This window comes from Myxine glutinosa, chromosome 14 (genome assembly GCF_964187855.1).
Source record: "Myxine glutinosa chromosome 14, kmMyxGlut1.1, whole genome shotgun sequence".
Lineage (NCBI taxonomy): Eukaryota > Metazoa > Chordata > Myxini > Myxiniformes > Myxinidae > Myxine > Myxine glutinosa.
The window spans coordinates 86,235,792-86,260,159 of NC_136274.1; the positions used below are offsets into that span (position 1 = coordinate 86,235,792).

The following is a 24,368-nucleotide window of genomic DNA, read 5'->3' on the forward strand; positions in this document are numbered from 1 at the left end:
ACAATAACGCAACAACGCAACAATACAACGCAACGCAATAGCGCCACACAATAGCGCAATTATTAACGCAACAGGCAATTAACAGGCAACAGGTTAACAGGTAGGTTAACAATGACCAAGTTTTTTTTTTTTTTTTTTTTTTTTTTTTCACACACAATATTAAACACCAAACACCACATTACTATCTACCCCACAAGAGTTACCCTTCACACAAAGCACAATAGAGAGGCAAGGGCCAAACTCAAGGGGGGGAGACATTTACAGGAGGGAAACGGACCGAGGAGCAAGTCTCTTTCGGGAGGAATGGAGGAACACTACAATCGGTATCCCCTCTCCGCCCGTGGGCCCCGCTTAACCTTGGGGCTCCTTATCTACTAGGTGGCGACTAAGGAGGTCAGCTAGTCTGTTCTCCACTCCCTTCACGTGTTTGACTGTGAGGTCGTATTCGGAAAGGAGAAGCGCCCAGCGCAGGATACGCTGGTTGGAGGTTTTGGCGTGGCTGAGCCAACCGAGCGGGTGGTGGTCGCTGTAGATGGTGATAGGTCCATGGCCAATGTAGACAGCGAATACCTGGATTGCCGCCATGATAGCGAGGAGCTCCTTCTCCACGGTACTGTAGTTCCGCTCCCTGGGCAACAGTTTGCGCGAGTAGTAGATGACGGGTTTCACAACCTCATCCTCGTTTTGCGTGAGCACAGCTGAGATCCCGAGATCGGATGCATCGGTGAAAATTTGGAACGGCACGGAGAAATCGGGTGCCTTTAGAACCGGTCGGTTTGCAAGGCTTCTCTTCAGCGCATCGAACGCCGCGTCGCACTCTGAGGTCCACAGAAGAGATATGGATCCCTTCTTACTGCCACGGAGAAGGTTGGTTAAGGGGGCAGCGATTTCCGAGAACCGCGGGATGAACCGTCGGTAGAAACCGGTGACTCCCAAGAATCGTCTGAGATCCTTTTTGGTGGCGGGCGGCGGGAAATCCACTAAGGCCTCCACTTTGGCCTTGACCGGAGCTAATTGCCCACTGCCCACTTCATAACCGAGGTACTTCACTCGGCCGCGCCCCATATGGCATTTGACGGCGTTGAGAGTCACGTTATGCTCCGATAGTCGTGAAAGACGGCCTGGAGGTGCTTAACGTGGTCTTCCCACGTGTGGGAGAACACGGCGATGTCGTCGATGTAGGCCACGGCGAAGTCGTCGAGCCCAGCGAGAACCCGGTTAATGGCTCGCTGGAAGGTGGCCGGGCCACCTCTGACTCCAAACGGCATAACCATGAACTCAAAGTGGCCAAACGACGTGCAGAAGGCACTGACCTCACGCGCCCGATCTGTGAGCTGGATTTGCCAGTAGCCCTTCATGGCATCAAGGACAGAGATGAAACTCGCGGTCCCTAGACGATCAACCAGGTCGTCAAGACGGGGTAGCGGGTACGAATCCCCTTTTGATACGTTGTTGAGGCGACGGTAATCGACGCAAGGTCGCCAGGTGGCGTCGGCTTTCTTGACTAAAATGAGCGGAGAGGCCCACTCACTGTTGCTGGGTCGGCAGACACGCAAATCCAACATCTTGGAGACTTCTTGTCTCATGACGGCAGCTTTCGCCGGGGACACACGGTAGAATGATTGACGTATGGGCGGGTGGTCACCGGTGTCGATGTTATGGAGGACACCCTTCATGGTTCCAATCCCGCCAGAGAACAGACTAGGATAGCCCCGAAACAACACCTGCATATCTTTTCTCTGTGGCTGAGTCAAAGTCTCCAACTGCGGCAACTGATCCTCCGCGGGTCGTTGATCCACCCAATATTGGGTTGGGTCATAGGACACCTCGAGGGGAGTTGGAGTAATATACTCCGGGAGGCATCCTGCGTTGCCTCCGTCACCTAAGAGGTCGCGGCTGTGCTCCGCGGCACCTATTAGGGCGATCGTGTGCGGCCGCCCCACCCATGGCTTCAACGCGTTGACATGGGTGATGCGTTTTTTTATCCGCTTATCTGGCATGTCCACCACGTAAGTATGGCTCCCGACCTTCTCACGGATAAGATAAGGCCCCTGATAAGAGGTTACCATGGGCCGTCCGGCATGGGGCAGGTGGACCAAAACCGGATCGCCAGCCTTGAAACTCACCGCCTTCGCCTTCCGGTCGTAACGGAGCTTCCGCTCCACGGCTTGATCCGCCAGGCTGATACCGGCAGCCTTCAAGGCCTCGTGGATCCTTGAGCAAGTCTCGTGGATGTGGTCCGGAAGAGAACGTTCAGTGGACGGCGGGGATTCCACCCAACGTTCAAAAAGGAGGTGCAAGGGCCCTCGGGGCTCTCTACCATACAACAAGAAAAACGGAGAATACCCGGTACTCCGATGTGGGGCACTCCGGTATGCAAACAAGAGCCAGGGAATCACCTGATCCCACTCACCACCTACTTGCTCCGTCACCGCCTTGATCATTGATTTGAAAGTCCCATTGAACCGCTCACAGGCGCCGTTGCATTCAGGACGGTACGGACTGGTGGTCAGGTGCTGAACCCCTAGCTCGGTCAGGAATCCTTCAAATACTTCCGACAAGAACACACTGCCTCGATCCGTAAGGAATTTAGTCGGAAGGCCATGCCGACTAAACAAATCCTTGAGAGACTCTACGGCATGGGCGGAGTCAGCTTGCTCCAAGGGATAAGCCTCTGCATACTTGGTAGCTTGACATATGACCGTGAGCAAATAGCGTTTCCCGGAACTAGTTTTGGGCAAAGGTCCGACAAAATCAGCGGCCACAAACTGGAAAGGCTGACTGACCACGGGGAGGGGCTTTAGGGGTGCCTTGAAAACCTTCACTCCTTTTCCGAGTCGTTGACAAATGGGACAGCTAGCGCAATAGCGCTTGATGTCTCGCGACATGGCGGGCCATATGAACTGATTCTTGACCTTGGCTAAGGTCTTGGCAGCTCCGACATGACCCGAGGAAATATTGTCATGGGCCAATTGCATGACTGACTGACGATGCCTCCCTGGTACGACAACTCGGTGTCGGACCTTCCACGTCTGGGTGGAGGACATGTTCTTTGGGGAATACTTCTGCATCAGCACACCTGCACCATTCACATAAAAGCCTGTTCGTTCCGGCTCGGAGTCTTCTCCCATTTCCCAGAGGATGGCAAGGGTGGGATCGAGGTGCTGATCCTCCACTAAACTGGTTACCGCAGGCAATGCGGGAGTAACTTCCGCCCCAGAACTGAGGTCGCTAACCGCCTTGGAGGACTGATTCTCCTCCCCGGATTTGCCGACCGGCGAACACGTAGCTGGGGTCCCTGGGTTACAGGCGGAAGCGGTCCCTGAGGAACACGGCACCTGAGGTTGGCTTGACGGGAGGCTCGGATGGGCTTCAGCTGACGCAACGTCACCATCGGGAACTGGAGTCGAGGCGCTAGGCTCCTCGGGCCAGAGTGACGATATGTCGGACTCCGCCACTCCCTCCGCCTGTTTACTCTGGGATCTAGTGACCACCCCACAGGTCAGAGTCAATGACTCCTCCCTGGCCATGGCATCATTGCCAATCAACAAGGAGACCCCGGGTACCGGGTAGTAGGGTACCACCGCACAGGTCATTGGACCTGTAAAAATGTCACTCCGGACCTCGAGGAGGGCAAGGGGGTACCGGCCAGGAACCTGGTTAATGCCCCGAAGGATGATATACTCGCCGGTATAGCGCATCTGAGAGGCCGGAACTACCCCCGCCCGGAGAACACACAGTGTCGCCCCAGTATCCCGAAGGTATTGGGCCTTAAACTTCAGCATCGAATCAGGGCCGCCCACTAAGGCTGTCCCTGAATAATCCTGATACAACGGATGAATGGCATTAGCCTCGGGGGCAGTGACCTCTGTCACCGATGCCACCGTCGGGTGCGAGGGCTCAATTGATGGCCTCCACTGACCTTCCTCCGGTTTAACAGCAGGGTTGCCTCGGTAGGCCGGACTAGCGGGGTTAGAGAAGCAGCGGTCTCCACCGTGCCCCACGCGTTTGCAGAAATCGCACCAGGACCGTGCCCTGGCCTGCAGCTCGCGACCGCCACCAGTGGAGGGCCTCGGAGAACCCTTCCCCTCAATCCAGCCGCCGGGCAGACGGGGGGCGGGCTTGATCGCATGATCCTCCGTCTTACGACGCGACTGCGTGACTTGCAGCATTTTGCACGCCAAAACATGTTTATCAATAAGGTTGACGCAGTCTGCCAAGGAAACAGTGTCTTTGTCGACAAGAAACAATGCTAAGTCAGGCGGAAGCTGTTGATCGATACGGTAACGCACCAGGAGTTCCGCAACCGCTTGAGGTAACTCCACCTTGCTCCCCTTGAACCATCTCTGCAGCTGTTCCAACAAGGCCCGCGAATGTTCCTCATAGGTTTGACTGGACTCACGAGTCCAGCTGAAAAAATTTCTCCTATAAATACATGCGGACACCGCATAGGCATTCAAAATCTCGGCCTTCAATGCCCTGTATTTGTTTGCGTCCTCGGTTGCCATCCTCGCATATACCTCCCTCGCCTTCTCAGATAGATGGCTCACAAGATGGCCGACCCACAAGCTCTCATCAATGCCACCGGCAGCCAACAACTTCTCCGCCATCTCCAGATACGCTTCTGGCTTCGTGTCTCCCGTCCAGTCCGGCAAACGAACATGAACAGTTTCCGGGACTCTTGCAGCAGACCCCTCTGCCCGCAGTCGTTCAGTCAACATTCGCAACTCATGCTCTCTGACGCGTTCAGCTTCTGCTGCCGCATGCTCTCTCGCTGCTGCCGCACGCTCTCCCTCTGCTGCTGCCGCACGCTCTCTCTCTGCTGCCGCATGCTCTCTCTCTGCTGCTGCACGCTCTCCCTCTGCTGCTGCCGCACGCTCTCTCTCTCTCTCACGCTCTCTCTCTGCTGCCGCATGCTCTCTCTCTGCTGCCGCATGCTCTCTCTCTGCTGCCGCAGCACGCTCTGCCTCTGCCCTGTCATTCTCCCTGTTATACATGTCAAGTTGTTGAACCGGAGTCAGCCCGGTCCAGAAGGGCGAACGCATGCATTTAGTCATGATGGAATCGCTTCCTAACATCTCGGGTTGAGTGACCGGGTCAAGGCTGCTTGCGTCGCTCACCTCGCCACCCACGTGACTGTCAACATGATCAGGTTGAACTCTCACTTCCCTGGTCGACATAGCTTGGCTACGAGTTATCATACGACCAGGCACAAAACACAACCTCAACACAACGCTCAAACACAACGCTCTGTTGGGGAAATACGACACACTACGCAATATCACCCGCACATCAAATTGCCAATGAGAAAAATACCACGTACAAATACTCACGTTTTTTTTTTTTTTTTCGGTTGTTTGGAGGGATCCGAGGCTATTCGCTTATTCTTTGTCGGTTGTTTGGAGGGATCCGAGGCTATTCACTTCTCTGCCCAAGACAGCGTCCTACGGCGAGAAAGTTCCTCCCAGACGGCGTCCGCTGGTGAGAAGGCGATGAACAGATGCCAGAAGATGTCGTCCACTGCAGAATTCCCGTCTCAATCGAATGGCTCTTACTTGAATGATCCTAGGACGAGCAACCCATTTGTCGCGATCCCGTCTGTGGAATGTATCCCAGCACGGAATACGGACGTAAATGTCCGGGCTTCAAGTAATCCACGTAGTGAACCAAAAGAGACGCAATAAACACAATTGTGTCTTAATCGGCCTTCTAGGGGTAAGGCACGATTATTTATTGGCTCGATCACAAAAACCATGAAAGGTAACAAAAGGTAATATGCTGCACCAGCCGGCAGGAACTGTCGGCACAGACGCTCCAACAGGACGCAGGTAAGATCACTCGCGGCTCCAATCGACGGGCTCCGGGACTCGGAGGATACCAGGATGGAATACCGCACAAGGCCGCCAGGAACGGTCGGCCAGTAGCTCCAACACGAAGCCGGGAATCACTCGCTCGTAAAATACAGAACGGTATTCGACCAGCCCAACTCGGCTGTCCGGAGGCTTCAAGGAAAACCCTTTTATGATATTTCCCACTCGGAGCCTTCGAGCCGTGTGCGTCGCATAAGATGGCGACCGCGCTCTCTGACCCCTCCACCAATCACGTGCCGAATCGCCTCCCAATCGCGTGAGGCTCCCAGCAGGTTACGTCACGTTGTGGGCGGGGCACTCATTTGGGTGAGAACAAAGGTGGTTTCACCGGGGTTTTCTCACAATATATATATATATATATATATATATATAAAACTGTGAGAAATAGTAGAAACTCCACAGTACGAGCAGGGCGTCTCATTTGCATTAAATAAATAATCGGGAGATTCAATCAGACGCGGATGTAGCTTCAGGACGTCGATCTTTAATTTCCGACAAGCTTTCGACCAACAAAGGTCTTCTTCTTAGTCGTCCCCAAGTTCAACGGAAGTATATATATATATGTATATATATATACACATACATACATACATACATACATACATACATACATACATACATACATACACACACCCTACTTGTTAGACTGTCGAGTTGTCGAGTAAATTCAAAATATTGTTTTGTTGTATGGCCTCTGTGATCAAACCTCGACATCGGGTACTGAAGAAATGATGAAGAGCTACTTGTCATGTAAAATCCCATTCACTGACTCAGTCGTTTTGGGATAACTCTTGTGTAATTAAAATTATCCACAAACTCATGTCCATTTCCTTTGAAAGCAAATGGTTGGTATCCATGGTCAGAGCATAAATGTGAACACTTGGTTTGCTGTTTTTGGCCATATCATTCTGATAACGAAACCACAACTCGAAATGAAACCAACAGAAACTGAAGTTTTAAAATGCAGTCGAGGAACTTACTTTGGCTGGATTAAAGTAGATTCCCGTGAAACCACGACGTCCTTGCAGCAAAATACAAAGTTGTTGCTTATGATTTCAAAAATGGATTATCTCGCTCTTTCACAGGCAAAATCATAACAACTGCATGACAGCCGCCATCTTGAAATGGAGTGATGCTGTTCGAAGAATAACACGTGTTCAGGAAGGATCTCTGTCACTCCATTGAAGTGGCTCCAGTCTCATAAATGAGATATCCAGGTGTTAATAGAAGTACATGCAAACTTTAACACTGGTTACCACATCAGGAGCATGATTCGTGCCTAAATTGAAACAACTGCTGTATGACTTTCCCTGCAATTCAACAATGTTGAATATCTGGGCCAGTTCCTCCCGCGTCGCACGCAGGTTGATAGTCTCTCTGTCTTTGAGACGCGTCCTCTCTGGTCTCATGCCCGATGCCCTTTACAAACTCTACCCTCCCCCTATAAAATTCTGCTAGGTGCACACACTCTGCCAGTAACCCCCTCCCGGTAAAACTCCCAAACTCTCGGCTGCCTGCTCACCTCCACTCATTTGTTCCTCTTTACTCTCACATGTGGAGCCAACTTCCTTGGTCTATTCATTCCCACTCTTCTTTCCAGGACTTCAAGATGACTGTTGACCATCACAGATCATCCTGCATCCATACTAATCATCTTTTCTACCTTTAATAACCCCAGCCTCACCCCAAAAGGGAGCTTCCAGTTGATGTACTCCCAACTCCTTCACTTCCAGGTGATGTACTCCCCAACCATATCCCTCACCCTATATTTCTTTGTTATCCCCTGGTGTTGGGATAGTCCCTGGTGTTGGGCTAGCGGCTAGGGTGCCGGCTTAGGATCCTAGGATCCTGGGTTCGAATCCCGGTCAATCGCTGAATTAACGCCAGGGGGGTTGACTCAGCCTGTCATCCTTCCGAGGTCGGCAAATTGAGTACCAGTTCACTGGTAATTCCCTGCTTGTCGTTAAAGGCGGCAAAAAGGGTTGGCGTCAGGAAGGGCATCCGGCCGTAAAACATTGCTTCAAAAAGGGGACCGAAAAACAACAACAACCACAGTTCCCGAAAAAGGCCAACCCCCGCTTGCGGGGAAAAATGGCCTCTAAAGGTGTTTTTTTTTTTTTTTTTAAATCCCCCATTTTACATTTCTACTCTTCTGGTCTTTGTTGCAGGTGTGTCCTCTGCAATATTTTCTCTTTTCTCTTTCTGTTCTGTTATATTCCCATTCTTTAATCTCTTCTGCGAGTCTTGGCTTTGTTTCCAAAATACGCTAATACATCCTGAAATGTCTGTGCATGATTGCATCCTCATCCACCAAAGACCGACACATCAGCCGGAACCAATCCCAAAAATGCCACCTTGTTTTTTAACTCACTTTTGTGGGATGACAGAGTGAATGCAATTACAGGTGTTATGTGTTTATACTCCTTTGCGTGTGTGCGCGTGTGCTGGTGCGCGTGCGTGAATTCCAGAGGACACCCAATAACATGTCCAGGTGGTTGCCAAAGGCATTCCCTCGTGTGCAATTGAATGTCACATGCTGTGCTTTAATCAATTAGTATTTACTACCCTTTATCAATTAAGGAGTATCAATTTTGTATTTACTGCCCTTCCTTCCCAGTTCTGGTGAAGACGAAGACCCCTGGTGAAAAGAAGACTTGTACCTTACCAGCGTCCTCGTGAGTTTTATTCCTTTCCTTCATCACAATGCTCCATCCCTTTATCCTTGCTCATCACAATGCTCCATTACCTTCTCCTTGTTCATCACAATGCTCCATCCCCTTGTGCTTGTTCACCACAATGCTCCATCCCCTTGTCCTTGTTCATCACAATGCTCCATTACTCATCACAATGCTCCATCCCTTTATCCTTTGTTACGTGGTCCTCCCTGTGACCGCCTGGTCTCGGTGACCCCCGGACCTTGAGAGGAACCCCGCCAGAAAGATATATGACTTATACGCTTTCGTAACGCAATCAATACTAATTAAACCCTCCGGTGGACCAACGAAGGAAACAATCCAAATCAATAAGGAAATCACACCAAGGATCCGGATCAATCAGCAATATATTCACCCCATGGTAGAATCATCCACAACACAATACTTCAACGCTCAGTATGAATATTCCCACAATATTTCTAAGATGGCCATCTTATATATTTCCCCCCTTGACCCCACTCACTGCACCCTCAATAGTCACTGTCCCTCACAGTCTCTGGGCCCCTCCAGACCAAGGTGAAGGTCAAATTCTCCGCACACGGGCGGTTGAACGGACCCCTGGCCGACGTGCTCCAAACGTGCACGTCCCGTACCGGGAACGGTTGCTGCAGCGGACACCTCCTCGGGACGCCACCGGGGTCAGAGCCCGCGATCGCGGCTTCTGGGCTGTGAACGGCTCGCAAAGCGTGCGAGGCCCAAGGTGCGACCCATACACGCCCTCGTAGGCGTCGAGGCGAACAGTGCCGGACGCTTGGTTCCTTCCAGGAACCCACGGCAACCTGACACGTAACAGGCAATCACCCCGCGCAGGTAACTCCTCTCGCCAGACGGGCTTTTCAAACTCAGCGTTCCAAAGCAGGTAAAGATCGACTCGGCTCGCGTCGGAGCTGGTCGAGGATCAAGACGGCCGCTTCTCTCCCGACCTTGTCTTTTTCCTCTTCCGGTTTTCCATCCCGTTTCCGGTCTCCTGTTAACAGGAGCGCTTCTAACCATTTAACCACAACAACCTTTAATAGAATAAACATTAATAAGAGATGACCTGAATAGTAATTCACATAAATCCGGAATTCGTAAGACTCCCCCCCTTCAAGAAAGAAAGTTTGAACACCGCGAAAACTTTCTTTGCAGGCCAACTTTGATAAACAGACAAGATCTCTCACACCCCAAATCATCAGTTCCCCCGGGCACAATTATCACATCTCAAAAATAAAGCAACAAAATTTCACAAAACCCCACTTCCGTTTCCGGTCTTGCTGGCGAGGGTTCGTTTTTTCACAGCTCCACACGCTCTCCATCGAAATCGAAGTTAAGTAATTGTTCCCATTTTGTATTTTCGTTAAAACTGTATTTATTTTATGGTGTATGTACGTATATTGTCCCGACAAAGATTTTCGGTGCAAATCTTTCATACCTGTATTGAAAATCGTGTTAATTCGTGTCGTCTTGAGGCCTTGTACAGTGTACACTGTACAACCTTGAGGCTTTGTTTTTCTCTCAGCGGTCTGTCGTTTGTGATCCAATAACTTTCGTTCTCTGTTTTCCCAGTCTTTCCACCCCATAGCCTACTTCCTTATGTAAATCTCAACTCCAAAAAAAAAAAAAGAAGACATTACCTTCTCTGTGCTCATTCGTTTATTCATTCTTATTCGTTCGTTCGTTCTTCGACCACGTGTTTCTCCCCCATTTCCCCAGATAGATTGTCAAATTTCAACTCGTTATTTTATCGTCCATGCGATATTGTTTGATTATAGTTAGTTTTGGTTTGAATTTCCTGTAACTTGTAATTATTTAATCGTGTTCTGCTCCTCGTGTGTGGCCTTGTAGTTGTACCCCCGTCGGTGTTTTGTTAACTTAAGCGTGTTTTGCTTGGCTCTTGGTTTTTTCCCTTCTACCCCGAACATAATACTCTGTCTAACGTTCTAAATCCCCACCCCACACCCCCCCCCACCCCCCCAAAAAAACAAAAAAAACAAAAAAACAAAAACATTTATTTTCTTTTCTCCACGTGTACTGTTGTCTCATCCTGTATTTTCTGTCCAGGTGTGCTGTTCGCCCCGCCCCCATTATCTCCTTGCCATCCACCGTTTGCCCTGTTCACGTGACTCGTGGTGGTCCCTCTCGGCTCTCCCCCCGTTGGTATTTTTGTGCATATAAGATTGTTCACAGTTCTGTTTAAATATTATTTAAATATGTTTAACCTTTCCCCTTCTGTGTTTTATTCAGTGGTATATTACAACACGCTGTTTTTCTTCCTATTTAAAAGGCTTTTCTCAATTTCCTCTCCAACTCATTCCACTTCAAAAAAAAGAAATTCAATATCTTATACGTCTCCCTCACTACATGGTCTAAATTCACATTCATTCCATCCCTCCTCCATCGTTCTGAATCGGATTGCTAACTTGAAAATCACAACAAACCCAATTTGTTATCAATGTTCGTCTTTCATTAATCATCCACTTTCTAAACTCCCCTCTTGCCCCTCCCATCCAAATCCCCCCCCTTGCACCTACACTCCTAAACTCCCGCCTTGCCCCTCCACTTTCTAAACTCCCCCCTTGCCCCTCCACTCCTGAACTCCCCCCTTGCCCTTCCCCTCCTAAACTCCCCCCTTTCCCCTCCCCTCCTAATCCCCCCCTTGCCCCTCCACTCCTGATCTCCCCCCTTGCCCTTCCCCTCCTAAACTCCCCCCTTGCCCCTCCCCTCCAAATCCCCCCCCTTGCCCCTACACTCCTAAACTCCCCCCTTGCCCCTCCACTTCTAAACTTCCCCCTTGCCCCTTCCCTCCAAAACTCCCCCCTTGCCCCTCCCCTCCTAAACTTCCCCCTCACTCCTCCCCTTCAAAACTCCCCCCCAATCCCTCCCATTCAATTCTCCCCCCATACCATTCCTCTCCAATTCTCCCTCCTCCCCCCTCCTCCTCCAAGCTGCCTCCTCCCCACTTCGTCTCCCTTCTATCTCATACCTCCACCCCCCCCAAACCTTCTACTTTCCTCTGCCCCCCCTCAAACAACCCCTCACTGTGCCTCATCCCTTCACCATCAAACCTTTCATCCTCCTCATCCTTCCCTTTCTTGGAACTCTTCTGCAACATCTGACACACTATCAACTGCTCTCCCTACCTCCCCCTCTCATCCTTCATCTTACCCTACACCTCCCCTCCCCTGTCCTGTACCCGATGCTCCCCCTCTCTCTTCATTAGCGGTATGGACCTCAAACATCCGGGGCCTTCGCTCAAACCTGACTGATCTCTCCATACAGGTTGCTTCTGACAATCCAGACTTGATCTGCTTAACAGAGACCTTCCTCCTTCAAGATGTCTCTGATTCCTTAATATCTCTTCCTGGTTACTCCCTCCTCCAGTTTGATAGACCTGAGCCCCGGCCTGGTGGTGGGGTGGCTATCTTTGTCAAAAACTCTCTTCCTCACTCTCCTTGCACTGCCCTCTTTCCTCCTCACCCGCAGGAGTACCTCTGGTTACGGCTTCCTCTCTGCTCCCACCTTTTGTTCATATGTGTTCTGTACCGTCCCCCAAACAGTGACGACTCCATCTACATTTCACTGTCTGACAACATGGACCAACTTCTATCCACTCATCCCAACTCTCTCTTCCTCATATGTGGTGACTTCAACTGTCATCATGCCACCTGGTTGGGTGTGGGTTCCTCTCTCACCAGTCATGGCACCTCAGCAAAGGACTTCTGTGACTCACTGGGATTGACACAATCTGTCAATTTCCCGACCCGGATCTCAGCCAATGGAGTATCTTCTCTTCTAGACTTGGTTATGACAAACTTCCCTGCTAATGTCTGCTGCTCTTCTTCTGCTCCAATCGGTTCTTCTGATCATGTGCTTGTCAAAGTGGACATCTCTCTGGCCATTCTCAGAGAGCCTCCTCAGCGTCGACGAGTCTGGCATTTCACTCAGGCCGACTGGGACGGTCTTCAAGCAGCCATCAATCGTCTGGATTGGTCTCCCATCTCCACTGCCTCTGACATCAATTCTTCCTGGGAATTCTTCCAAAGCAAACTGATCTCTCTCATGCACAGATTTATCCCATCTCGCCTTCAGTTGTCTTACCCTTCCTCCCGTCCATGGTACACTGAATCTTGTGGTGAGGCAGTTGCCCTGAAACAACTTGCCTTTGCCTCTTGGAAAGCTAATCCAACTGAAGGCAATCTCAGTTCCTTCCACCAAGCTCGGAACAAGTGTGTGTCTACCCTCAGGAGTGCCAGGAAGCACTATCTCTCCTCACTCAAGAATGAACTCTCAAACCTGTCTCCTTCCTCCAAATCCTGGTGGCGTCTGGTCAAATCCGTTTCTGGTGTTTGTTCCCCCTCCATCCCCTCCCTTACCTCAAATGGCCACACAGTTGACATCGCACGTGACAAAGCCGAATGCCTCAACTCTGTGTTCGCCTCAAAATCCTTAGTCCCAAACCCATCTCTCTCTGTTCCCACCTTTCCCAGTCGAACCCAACTGCTCCTGGACTCTGTGTCCTTCTCTCCTGACAAGGTGGAGGAGTTTTTGTCAAACCTCGACTCTGATTCTGCAACTGGACCAGACGGCATCAGCCCACGGGTCCTAAAATCCTGCTCTGCCGCTCTATCTCACCCTCTCTCTGTTCTTTTCACCCTATCTTTTGCTCAAGGTCATCTGCCAGCATCCTGGAAATCAGCTAACATTACCGCTTTACACAAAAAAGGTGCAAAAACAGATCCTTGCACCTACAGACCAATCAGCCTGCTCCCAATTATCAGCAAAGTCATGGAATCCATCATTGCTTCGGATATGAAATCTTTCCTCTTCTCCAATGGCTTGATCTCTGATCATCAATTTGGTTTCAGACCAGGTCACTCTACTCTGGACATGCTGCTTCTGCTGTCTCAACAATGGATGGAGGTCCTCAATGCCAAACAGGAAATCAGAGCTGTCTCCCTTGACATATCACGGGCCTTTGATACGGTCTGGCACCCAGCTCTGCTCACCAAACTCTCCTCCTATGGTATCCATGGAAATCTCCATGCATGGCTTGCGGACTTCCTCTCTGGTCGTAGTCAACGTGTGGCCCTGAATGGATTTCTCTCATCTCCCCTTCCTGTTCAGGCTGGAGTTCCCCAAGGAAGTGTGCTGGGCCCTGTGCTTTTTCTGGTCTTTATCAATGATCTCTCCGACTCTCTGGAGAATCCTCTCTATCTCTTTGCTGATGACTCCACTCTCTGCTGCTCCATTCCTCTTCCCTCAGATCGGCAGTCTGCAGCCTCCTCACTCTCTGAAGACCTGGACAAAATCACAGACTGGTCAAACAAGTGGAACATGTCTTTCAATCCTGACAAATCTCATTCTCTTACTATGTCTCTCCGAAAAGATCGACTAGACAACCCTCCCATCTACTTTCTCAACAATCCTCTCCAAGAAGTTCTGTTGCTCAAGCTTTTGGGTCTCACTATCTGCCATGATCTTTCTTGGGAAAACCACATTTCCAAGCTGGCCTCCAAAGCCAGTCGCCGACTGGGCATCCTCCGTCGTGCGAAGTCCTTCCTCGGCACACCCGAGCTCCTCACCACATGCAAGGCTTTCATCCGCAGCTCAATGGAATACTGTTCTCCCCTATGGGCTGGTGCTCCTGCCTCACACCTGGCTCGGCTTCACGCTGTTGAATCCAAAGCTTTCAAAATCATTGGAATCTCCCGCGATGAAGCTATCTCTGAGGGCCTTTCACTCACTCACCGCAGGCAGGTAGGTGGTCTTTCTGTCTTCTACCGACTCCTCTCCGGCCTTGCTCCCCCAGCTCTCTCTGTGCTCTGTCCCCCAAATATTCCTACAGGTCGCACAAGATCTGCCAGCAACCCTCTGATGGTTAAACTGCCGAAATCTCGGCTCTCTGCTCACCTTCACTCTTTCATTCCCCTTTTCTCCCGCCTCTGGAACAAACTCCCACACTCCCTTCAATCCCTCTCCTCCCTCCAGGTCTTTAAAACAGCTGTTCACCACCATCTCTTATCTTCCCTCATCCAAAACCTTGATCTTTTCTACCCCCACTAATTCACCCCAGATCCACCTTGTTTGAAATTCCAACTTCTTTCCTGGAAATCCTGGCAGTGTCCATATGTTTATACCTCTCCCACCCCCCCCCCCCCCACCTTCACATGCCTCCCCCCCAAAGCCCTCTCCCTCCCACAGATCTCTCGATGTCTCCATGTCTCTCGGTCCCTGCTCTCAAATGTTGTGTTTGTGTCCTTCCCCCTCCCCATCTTGTCTACCGCTCCCAATGTTATTTGTTTTATGTGTCTGTTTGTCTTTCTGTGTGATTAATGTTCGCTCTTTCACGAGCCTCGATCTTGTATACAAAAAAAATAAAAATAAAAATAAAATAAAATAAAATAAATGATTCCAAAGGGAATTCACTCTGGACCAAGCATCAACAACTTCTAGTTTCTCTTGAATGCAGGTTTAAGGGGTGGTGACCAAAGCCCCAAAGTTAAACAACTCGATAGCACATTTTCGGGAGGCCAAGCTGAGTATTCACTACATGGAACGCCTTAAGGAATGTGGAGTTCACGGTTAGTCCGGGGAGGAAAGTTCATTACATGGACGCCTTTAAGAACGTGGAGTTCACGCTTAGTCCGTGCAGGAAAGTTCACTACCTGGACGCCTTTAGGAACATGGCGTTCACGGTTAGTCCGTGTAGGAGCCCAGGCTCGGCGGCTCCGCCGTATATAGTGCTTCAACTTCTCCGGACTCCTAACAGTTACGGTGGGACCACTTGTCCCAGTAGTCACCTGACTGGCGGTCTCCGTCTCGGCCAGTGCTCTGACAATCATTCTTTCGGGAGATGCCGTCACTCTGGGAGCCTCCATAGTAATATCGGCTGCTGCCAACACGAAATCTACCGCCAAGTTGTCCTCTTCTGTAGACCTCTCGACGCCTATGAAATGCCTTCCCTACTGTTATGGTCCGACCCTCCAAATCCTTACCATTCCAATTCTTCTCTGCCTCTCTGGCGTCTTTTGTGCTTGCAAACGTGACAAAGCCGAACCCTCTTGACTGTTGCGTTTCCCTGTCTTTTACCAACCGCACTTCCACCAGCGGCCCATATCTGTTGAAGACAGAGGTCAGAACTTCTTCCTTTGTTTTGAAGTTCAGTCCCCCTACAAATAACTTGGTACTTTTGTCGCCATCCCGAGCTGGTGTGGTGTTATTTTCCCTGCTGGGCTCTTTACCAACCCTCGGGTTACCATAAACTTGACCCCCGGCCAAATCATTCCCGATAATCACAGATACTCCCTCTACAGGAAGCGTGGCTTGTAAACCGACGGTGACCGGTCCTGACACCAAATCGGATTCCAAATGGATGACATGAAGTGGGGCATTAACACAGCCACCGATCCCTTGTAACCGAACACTATCACCAGTTGCTGTACTCTTTGACAATGGCAAAATGCCTTCAAGCATTAAGGATTGATGGGCTCCTGTGTCCCTCAATACCCTAACAGATCTTGGGTTAGTCAAGTCTCCCTCTAGTGAGACAAACCCCTCATAAATAAATGGTTGATAACTCTTCTGTGGGCGATTTCTTACGTTTGCCATCGCATTCGGAGTTGTACTATTCGGACTCCGCTCTGGGTTTTCCCTTTTCATGAGGTAACAACTGGACATCAAGTGTCCAGGTTTCTTGCAAAAAGCGCAAGTAGGCCCGGAGGAAAAACTCGTTGTCTGCCTCGGGCCCCCCGGAAAACAAGTTTGTCTTGGGCCCGTAGCCCCCTGATTTCGAACAGTTGCGGTATCAGAGTTGTCCCCATAATCCTCTCGAGGCCGCCGCCATGTATTGTCGTTCTCTGCACCGGGTGTTCCATAACTCCCCTGCTGAAGTCTAGGCGAGGAGTTAGGTTTGTGGACCCCTATCCGGTGTGTTAAGGCATAATCATCTGCCATGGTGGCTGCATCCCACAACTTTGGTACTTTCTTTTCCTGCAGGTACACTTTGATGTCCTCGTGGACACACTGTTGAAATTCCTCCACCAGGATCAAGTCACGCAATGCTTCGAAGTCTTTCCCGACTCCTTTTGACTCACACCACCGATCAAACATGTTTTCTTTCACTCTGGCAAACTCCACATGGGTCTCACTCTCCCTCTTCCTGGCATTCCTGAATTTTTGCCGGTAAGCTTCAGGAACCAACTCATAGGCTTTGAGAATGTGCTTCTTCAATACCTCATAATCTGCACATTGGTCCATTGGTAGCGCCGAATAAATATCTTGAGCTTTACCCACCAGCACACTTTGCACTAGTATGGTCCAGGCCTCCTCCGGCCAGTTTAACTGTCGAGCCACTTTCTCAAAGTGTGGAAAAAATTTAGCGACTTCCTTTTCACTGAAGGGTGGAACCAGCCTCACATGTCTGCCCACATCCCAGGTGTTCGGGCTAGGTGTCAGCCCCGTCAGCAAGGGTGGTACCTCTCCCCGTTCTCTCATTAACTGCAGCTCCTTGAATTTAATTTCTTGCTGAAGCGCCATGTCACGTTCCTTTAATTCCCTTTCGGCTTTTCTCTCCTCTGCTTTTCTCCCTTCTAACCTTTCCTGGAGTTCTCGTTCCACTCTCCTTTCCTCTGCTTGTTTCTCTTCTCTCCTCTCTTCTGCTTTCCTTTCCTCTGTTTTCATCCTTTCTAACCTTTCCTGGAGTTCTCGTTCCACTCTCCTTTCCTCTTCTGATCTTTCCTTTTCTGCTTTCCTTTCTTCTTCTGCTCTTTCCTTTTCTGCTTTCCTTTCTTCTTCTGCTCTTTCCTTTTCTGCTTTCCTTTCTTCTTCTTTGATCCGTTCCTGGCTCCTTAATTGCAACTCCAGTTTCCGGAGCTCAACGTCTTCTGGGTCTTTGGGTAGCCACTCCCAGGCTAACTCGTCCCATGTTCCTAATCCCACCATAGATTGTATCACCGCGGTCTGCAACTCTGCCTTCCTCAAATTAGTTCGGACCTCCAAGTTAAAATGTTTGGCCAATTTCAAGAGGTCCGATTTTAGTAACGCTCGGAACTGTGCCTCACTAGGGGTTACTGCAAAGTTCTGTGCAACAAACGCCATGGTGAATACTGTTAACACCTGTTAACCTTCACCCAAGACTTTACCACAATTTCCCAAAAATTTACCAATTAATAATTAATTAATTAATTTTAATTTATAAAAATATTATTTTATTATTTTACACAATTTTATATCCCGGACGAGCCCCCAATTCTGTTACGTGGTCCTCCCTGTGACCGCCTGGTCTCGGTGACCCCCGGACCTTGAGAGGAACCCCGCCAGAAAGATATATGATTTATTCGCTTTCGTAATGCAATCAATACTAATTAAACCCTCCGGTGGACCAACGAAGGAAACAATCCAAATCAATAAGGAAATCACACCAAGGATCCGGATCAATCAGCAATATATTCACCCCTGGGTAGAATCATCCACAACACAATACTTCAACGCTCAGTATGAATATTCCAACAATATTGCTAAGATGGCCATCTTATATATTTCCCCCCTTGACCCCACTCACGGCCCCCTCAATAGTCACTGTCCCTCACAATGTCTCTCAGCCCCTCCAGACCAAGGTGAAGGTCGACTTCTCCGCACACGGGCGGTTGAACGGACCCCTGGCCGACGTGCTCCAAACGTGCACGTCCCGCACCGGGAACGGTTGCTGCAGCGGACACCTCCTCGGGACGCCACCGGGGTCGGAGCCCGCGATCGTGGCCTCTGGGCTGTGAACGGCTCGCAAAGCGCGCGAGGCCCAAGGTGCGACCCGTACACGCCCTCGTAGGCGTCGAGGCGAACAGTGCCGGACGCTTGGTTCCTTCCAGGAACCCACGGCAACCTGACACGTAACAGGCAATCACCCCGCGCAGGTAACTCCTCTCGCCAGACGGGCTTTTCAAACTCAGCGTTCCAAAGCAGGTAAAGATCGACTCGGCTCGCGTCGGAGCTGGTCGAGGATGAAGATGGCCGCTTCTCTCCCGACCTTGTCTTTTTCCTCTTCCGGTTTTCCATCCCGTTTCCGGTCTCCTGTTAACAGGAGCGCTTATAACCATTTAACCACAACAACCTTTAATAGAATAAACATTAATAAGAAATGACCTGAATAGTAATTCACATAAATCCGGAATTCGTAACACCTTGCTCATCACAATGCTCCATTACCTTGTCCTTGTGCATCACAATGCTCCATTACCTTGTCATTGTTCATCACAATGCTCCATCCCTTTATCCCTGCTCATCACAATGCTCCATTACCTTGTCCTTGCTCATCACAATGCTCCATTACCTTGTCCTTGTGCATCACAATGCTCCATTACCTTGTCATTGTTCGTCACAATGCTCCATCCCTTTATCCTTGCTCATCACAATGCTCCATTACCTTGTCCTTGTGCACCACAATGCTCCATTACCTTGTCATTGTTCGTCACAATGCTCCATCCCTTTGTCCTTGCTCATCACAATGCTCCATCCCTTTGTCCTTGTTTATCATTATGCTCCATCCCTTTGTCCTTGTTCATCACAATGCTCCATCCCTTTATCCTTGCTCATCACAATGCTCCATTACCTTGTCGTTGTTCATCACAATGCTCCATCCCTTTATCCTTGCTCATCACAATGCTCCATCCCTTTATCCTTGCTCATCACAATGCTCCATCCCTTTATCCTTGCTCATCACAATGCTCCATCCCTTTATCCTGGCTCATCACAATGCTCCATCCCTTTGTACCTGTTCATCACAATGCTCCATTACCTTGTCCTTGTTCATCACTATGCTCCATTACCTTGTCCTTGTTCATCACGATGCTCCATTACCTTGTCCTTGTTCATCACGATGCTCCATTACCTTGTCCTTGTTCATGGCAATGATCCATTACCTTGTCCTTGCTCATCACAATGCTCCATTACCTTGTCCTTGTTCATCACAATGCTCCATTACCTTGTCCCTGTTTATCATTATGCCCCATTACCATGTCGTTGTTCATCACAATGCTCCATTACCTTGTCCTTGTTCATCACGATGCTCCATCCCTTTGTCCCTGATCATCACAATGCTCCATTACCTTGTCCTTGTTCATCACAACACTTCATCCCTTTGTCTTTGTTCATCACAATGCTCCTTGTCCTTGTTCATCACAATGCTCCATTACCTTGTCCTTGTTCATCACAATGCTCCATTACCTTGTCCTTGTTCATCACAATGCTCCATTACCTTGTCCTTGTTCATCACAATGCTCCATTACCTTGTGCTTGTTCATCACAATGCTCCATTACCTTGTCCTTGTTCATCACAATGCTCCATTACCTTGTCCTTGTTCATCACAATGTTCCATTACCTTGTCCTTGTTCATCACAATGCTCCATTACCTTGTCCTTGTTCATCACAATGCTCCATTACCATGTCCTTGTTCATCACAATGCTCCATTACCTTGTCCTTGTTCATCACAATGCTCCATTACCTTGTCCTTGTTCATCACGATGCTCCATGCCTTTGTCCCTGATTATCACAATGCTCCATTACCTTGTCCTTGTTCATCACAATGCTCCATTACCTTGTCCTTGCTCATGACAATGCTCCATTACCTTGTCCTTGTTCATCACAATGCCCCAATACCTTGTCTCTGTTCATCACAATGCTCCATTACCTTGTCCTTGTTCATCACAATGCTCCATTACCTTGTCCTTGTTCATCACAATGCTCCATTACCTTGTCCTTGTTCATCACAATGCTCCATTACCTTGTCCTTGTTCATCACAATGCTCCATCCCTTTGCACTTGTTCATCACAATGCTCCATTTCCTTGTCCTTGTTCATCACAATGCTTCATTCCTTCGTCTTTGCTCATCACAATGCTCCATGACATTGTCCTTGTTCATCACAATGCTCCATCCCTTTATCCTTGCTCATCAAAATGCTCCATTACCTTGTCCTTGTGCATCACAATGCTCCATTACCTTGTCCTTGTTCATCACGATGCTCCATTACCTTGTCTTTGTTCATTACAATGTTCCATCCCTTTGTCTTCATCACATTGCTCCATCCCCTTGTCTTTGTTCATCACAATGCTCCATCCCCTTGTCTTTGTTCATCACAATGCTCCATCCATTTGTCTTTGTTCATCACAATGCTCCATCCCTTTGTCTTTGTTCATGACAATGCTCCTTCCCTTTTGTCTTTGTTCATCACAATGCTCCTTCCCTTTTGTCTTTGTTCATTACAATGCTCCATCCCTTTGTCTTTGTTCATTGCAATGCTCCACCCCTTTGTCTTTGTTCATCACAATGCTCCATCCCTTTGTCTCTGTTCATCACAATGCTCCATCCCTTTGTCTTTGTTCATTACAATGTTCCATCCCTTTGTCTTCATCACATTGCTCCATCCCCTTGTCTTTGTTCATCACAATGCTCCATCCCTTTGTCTTTGTTCATTACAATGCTCCATCCCTTTGTCTTTGTTCATTACAATGCTCCTTCCCTTTTGTCTTTGTTCATTAGAATGCTCCATCCCCTTGTCTTTGTTCATCACAATGCTCCATCCCTTTGTCTTTGTTCATCACAATGCTCCATCCCTTTGTCTTTGTTCATCACAATGCTCCATCCCTTTGTCTTTGTTCATTACAATGTTCCAATTTGTTGCATCCCTTTGTCTTCATCACATTGCTCCATCCCCTTGTCTTTGTGCATCACAATGCTCAATCCCTTTTTCTGTGTTCATCACAATGCTCCATTCCTTTGTCTTTTTTTTGTTTGTTTTTTTTGTTTTTTGTATACAAGATCGAGGCTCGTGAAAGAGCGAACATTAATCACACAGAAAGACAAACCGACACATAAAACATGTAACATCGGGAGCGGTAGACAAGATGGGGAGAGAGGGGGAAGGACACAAACACAACATTTGAGAGCAGGGACTGAGAGACATGGAGACATCGAGAGATCTGAGAGAGCACGAGGGCTTTGGGGGGGGGGGGGGGCATGGGAAGGGGGCGGTGGGAGAGGTATAAAACATATGGACACTGCCAGGACTTCCAGGAAAGAAGTTGGAATTTCAAACAAGGTGGATCTGGGGTGAATTAGCGGGGGTAGAAAAGATCAAGGTTTTGGATGGGGGAAGATAAGAGATGGTGGTGAACAGCTGTTTTAAAGACCTGGAGGGAGGAGTGGGATTGAAGGGAGTGTGGGAGTTTGTTCCAGAGGCGGGAGAAAAGAGGAATGAAGGAGTGAAGGTGAGCAGAGAGTCGAGATTTTGGCAGTTTAACCATCAGAGGCTTGCTGGCAGATCTTGTGCGACCTGTAGGAATATTTGGGGGACAGAGCACAGAGAGAGCTGGGGGAGCAAGGCCGGAGAGGAGTCGGTAGAAGACAGAAAGACCACCTACCTGCCTGCGGTGAGTGAGTGAAAGGCCCTCAGAGATAGCTTCATCGCGGGAGATTCCAATGATTCTGAAAGCTTTGGTTTCAACAGCGTGAAGCCGAGCTAGGTGTGAGGCAGGAGCACCAGCCCATAGGGGAGAACAGTATTCCATTGAGCTGCGGATGAAAGCCTTGTATGTGGTGAGGAGCTCAGGTGTGCCTAGGAAGGACTTCGCACGACGGAGGATGCCCAGTCGGCGACTGGCTTTGCAGGCCAGCTTGGAAATGTGGTTTTACCAAGAAAGATCATGGCAGATAGTGAGACCCAAAAGCTTGAGCGACAGAACTTCTTGGAGAGGATTGTTGAGAAAGTAGATGGGAGGGTTGTCCAGTCGATCTTTTCGGAGAGACATAGTAAGAGTGTGAGATTTGTCAGGATTGAAAGACATGTTCCACTTGTTTGACCAGTCTGTGATTTTGTCCAGGTCTTCAGAGAGTGAGGAGGCTGCAGACTGCCGATCTGAGGGAAGAGGAATGGAGCGGCAGAGAGTGGAGTCATCAGCAAAGAGATAGAGAGGATTTACCAGAGAGTCGGAGAGATCATTGATTAAGACCAGAAAAAGCACAGGGCCCAGCACACTGCCTTGGGGAACTCCAGCCTGAACAGGAAGGGGAGATGAGAGAAATCCATTCAGGGCCACACGTTGACTACGACCAGAGAGGAAGTCCGCAAGCCATGCATGGAGATTTCCATGGATACCATAGGAGTAGAGTTTGGTGAGCAGAGCTGGGTACCAGACCGTATCGAAGACACGTGATATGTCGAGGGAGACAGCTCTAATTTCCTGTTTGGCATTGAGGACCTCCATCCATTGTTGAGACAGGAGAAGCAGCATGTCCAGAGTAGAGTGACCTGGTCTGAATCCAAATTGATGATCAGAGATCAAGCCATTGGAGAAGAGGAAAGATTTCATATCCGAAGCAATGATGGATTCCATGACTTTGCTGATAGTTGGGAGCAGGCTGATTGGTCTGTAGTTAAAAGGATCTGTTTTTGCACCTTTTTTGTGTAAAGCGGTAATGTTTGCTGATTTCCAGGATGCTGGCAGATGACCTTGAGCAAAAGATAGGGTCAAAAGAACAGAGGGTGAGATAGAGTGGCAGAGCAGGATTTTAGGACCCGTGGGCTGATGCCGTCTGGTCCAGTTGCAGAATCAGAGTCGAGGTTAGACAAAAACTCCTCCACCTTGTCAGGAGAGAAGGACACAGAGTCCAGGAGCAGTTGGGTTCGACTGGGAAAGGTGGGAACAGAGAGAGATGGGTTTGGGACTAAAGATTTTGAGGCAAACACAGAGTTGAGGCATTCGGCTTTGTCACGTGCGATGTCAACTGTGTGGCCATTTGAGGTAAGGGAGGGGATGGAGGGGGAACAAACACCAGAAACGGATTTTACCAGACGCCACCAGGATTTGGAGGAAGGAGACAGGTTTGAGAGTTCGTTCTTGAGTGAGGAGAGATAGTGCTTCCTGGCACTCCTGAGGGTAGACACACACTTGTTCCGAGCTGTGTGGAAGGAACTGAGATTGCCTTCAGTTGGATTTTTTTTTTTTTTTTTTTTTTTTTTTTTTTGTTGTATACAAGATCGAGGCTCGTGAAAGAGCGAACATTAATCACACAGAAAGACAAACCGACACATAAAATATATAACATAGGGAGCGGTAGTCAAGATGGGGAGAGAGGGGGAAGGACACAAACACAACATTTGAGAGCAGGGACCGAGAGACATGGAGACATCGAGAGATCTGAGAGAGGGCGAGGGCTTTGGGGGGGGGGGGGGGGCGTGGGAAGGGGGCAGTGGGAGAGGTATAAAACATATGGACACTGCCAGGACTTCCAGGAAAGAAGTTGGAATTTCAAACAAGGTGGATCTGGGGTGAATTAGCGGGGGTAGAAAAGGTCAAGGTTTTGGATGGGGGAAGATAAGAGATGGTGGTGAACAGCTGTTTTAAAGACCTGGAGGGAGGAGTGGGATTGAAGGGAGTGAGGGAGTTTGTTCCAGAGGCGGGAGAAAAGAGGAATGAAAGAGTGAAGGTGAGCGGAGAGCCGAGATTTCGGCAGTTTAACCATCAGAGGGTTGCTGGCAGATCTTGTGCGACCTGTAGGAATATTTGGGGGACAGAGCACAGAGAGCTGGGGGTGCAAGGCCGGAGAGGAGTCGGTAGAAGACAGAAAGACCACCTACCTGCCTGCGGTGAGTGAGTGAAAGGCCCTCAGAGATAGCTTCATCGCGGGAGATTCCAATAATTCTGAAAGCTTTGGTTTCAACAGCGTGAAGCCGAGCTAGGTGTGAGGCAGGAGCACCGGCCCATAGGGGAGAACGGTATTCCATTGAGCTGCGGATGAAAGCCTTGTATGTGG

The 24,368-nt window shown here is 49.3% G+C and overlaps 1 protein-coding gene across 2 annotated transcripts in view; it reads left to right on the top strand.

The window, feature by feature from the left end:
• The window catches only part of LOC137439991 (germ cell nuclear acidic protein), a 143,840-nt gene that overhangs the window by 17,462 nt on the left and 102,010 nt on the right, over positions 1-24,368 (top strand). For both annotated transcript variants that reach the window (XM_068136327.2, XM_078768547.1), the window contains exon 3: positions 8,488-8,545. In XM_068136327.2, the coding sequence (XP_067992428.2) occupies positions 8,488-8,545 (58 nt within the window). The remainder of the gene's footprint in view (positions 1-8,487; positions 8,546-24,368) is intronic.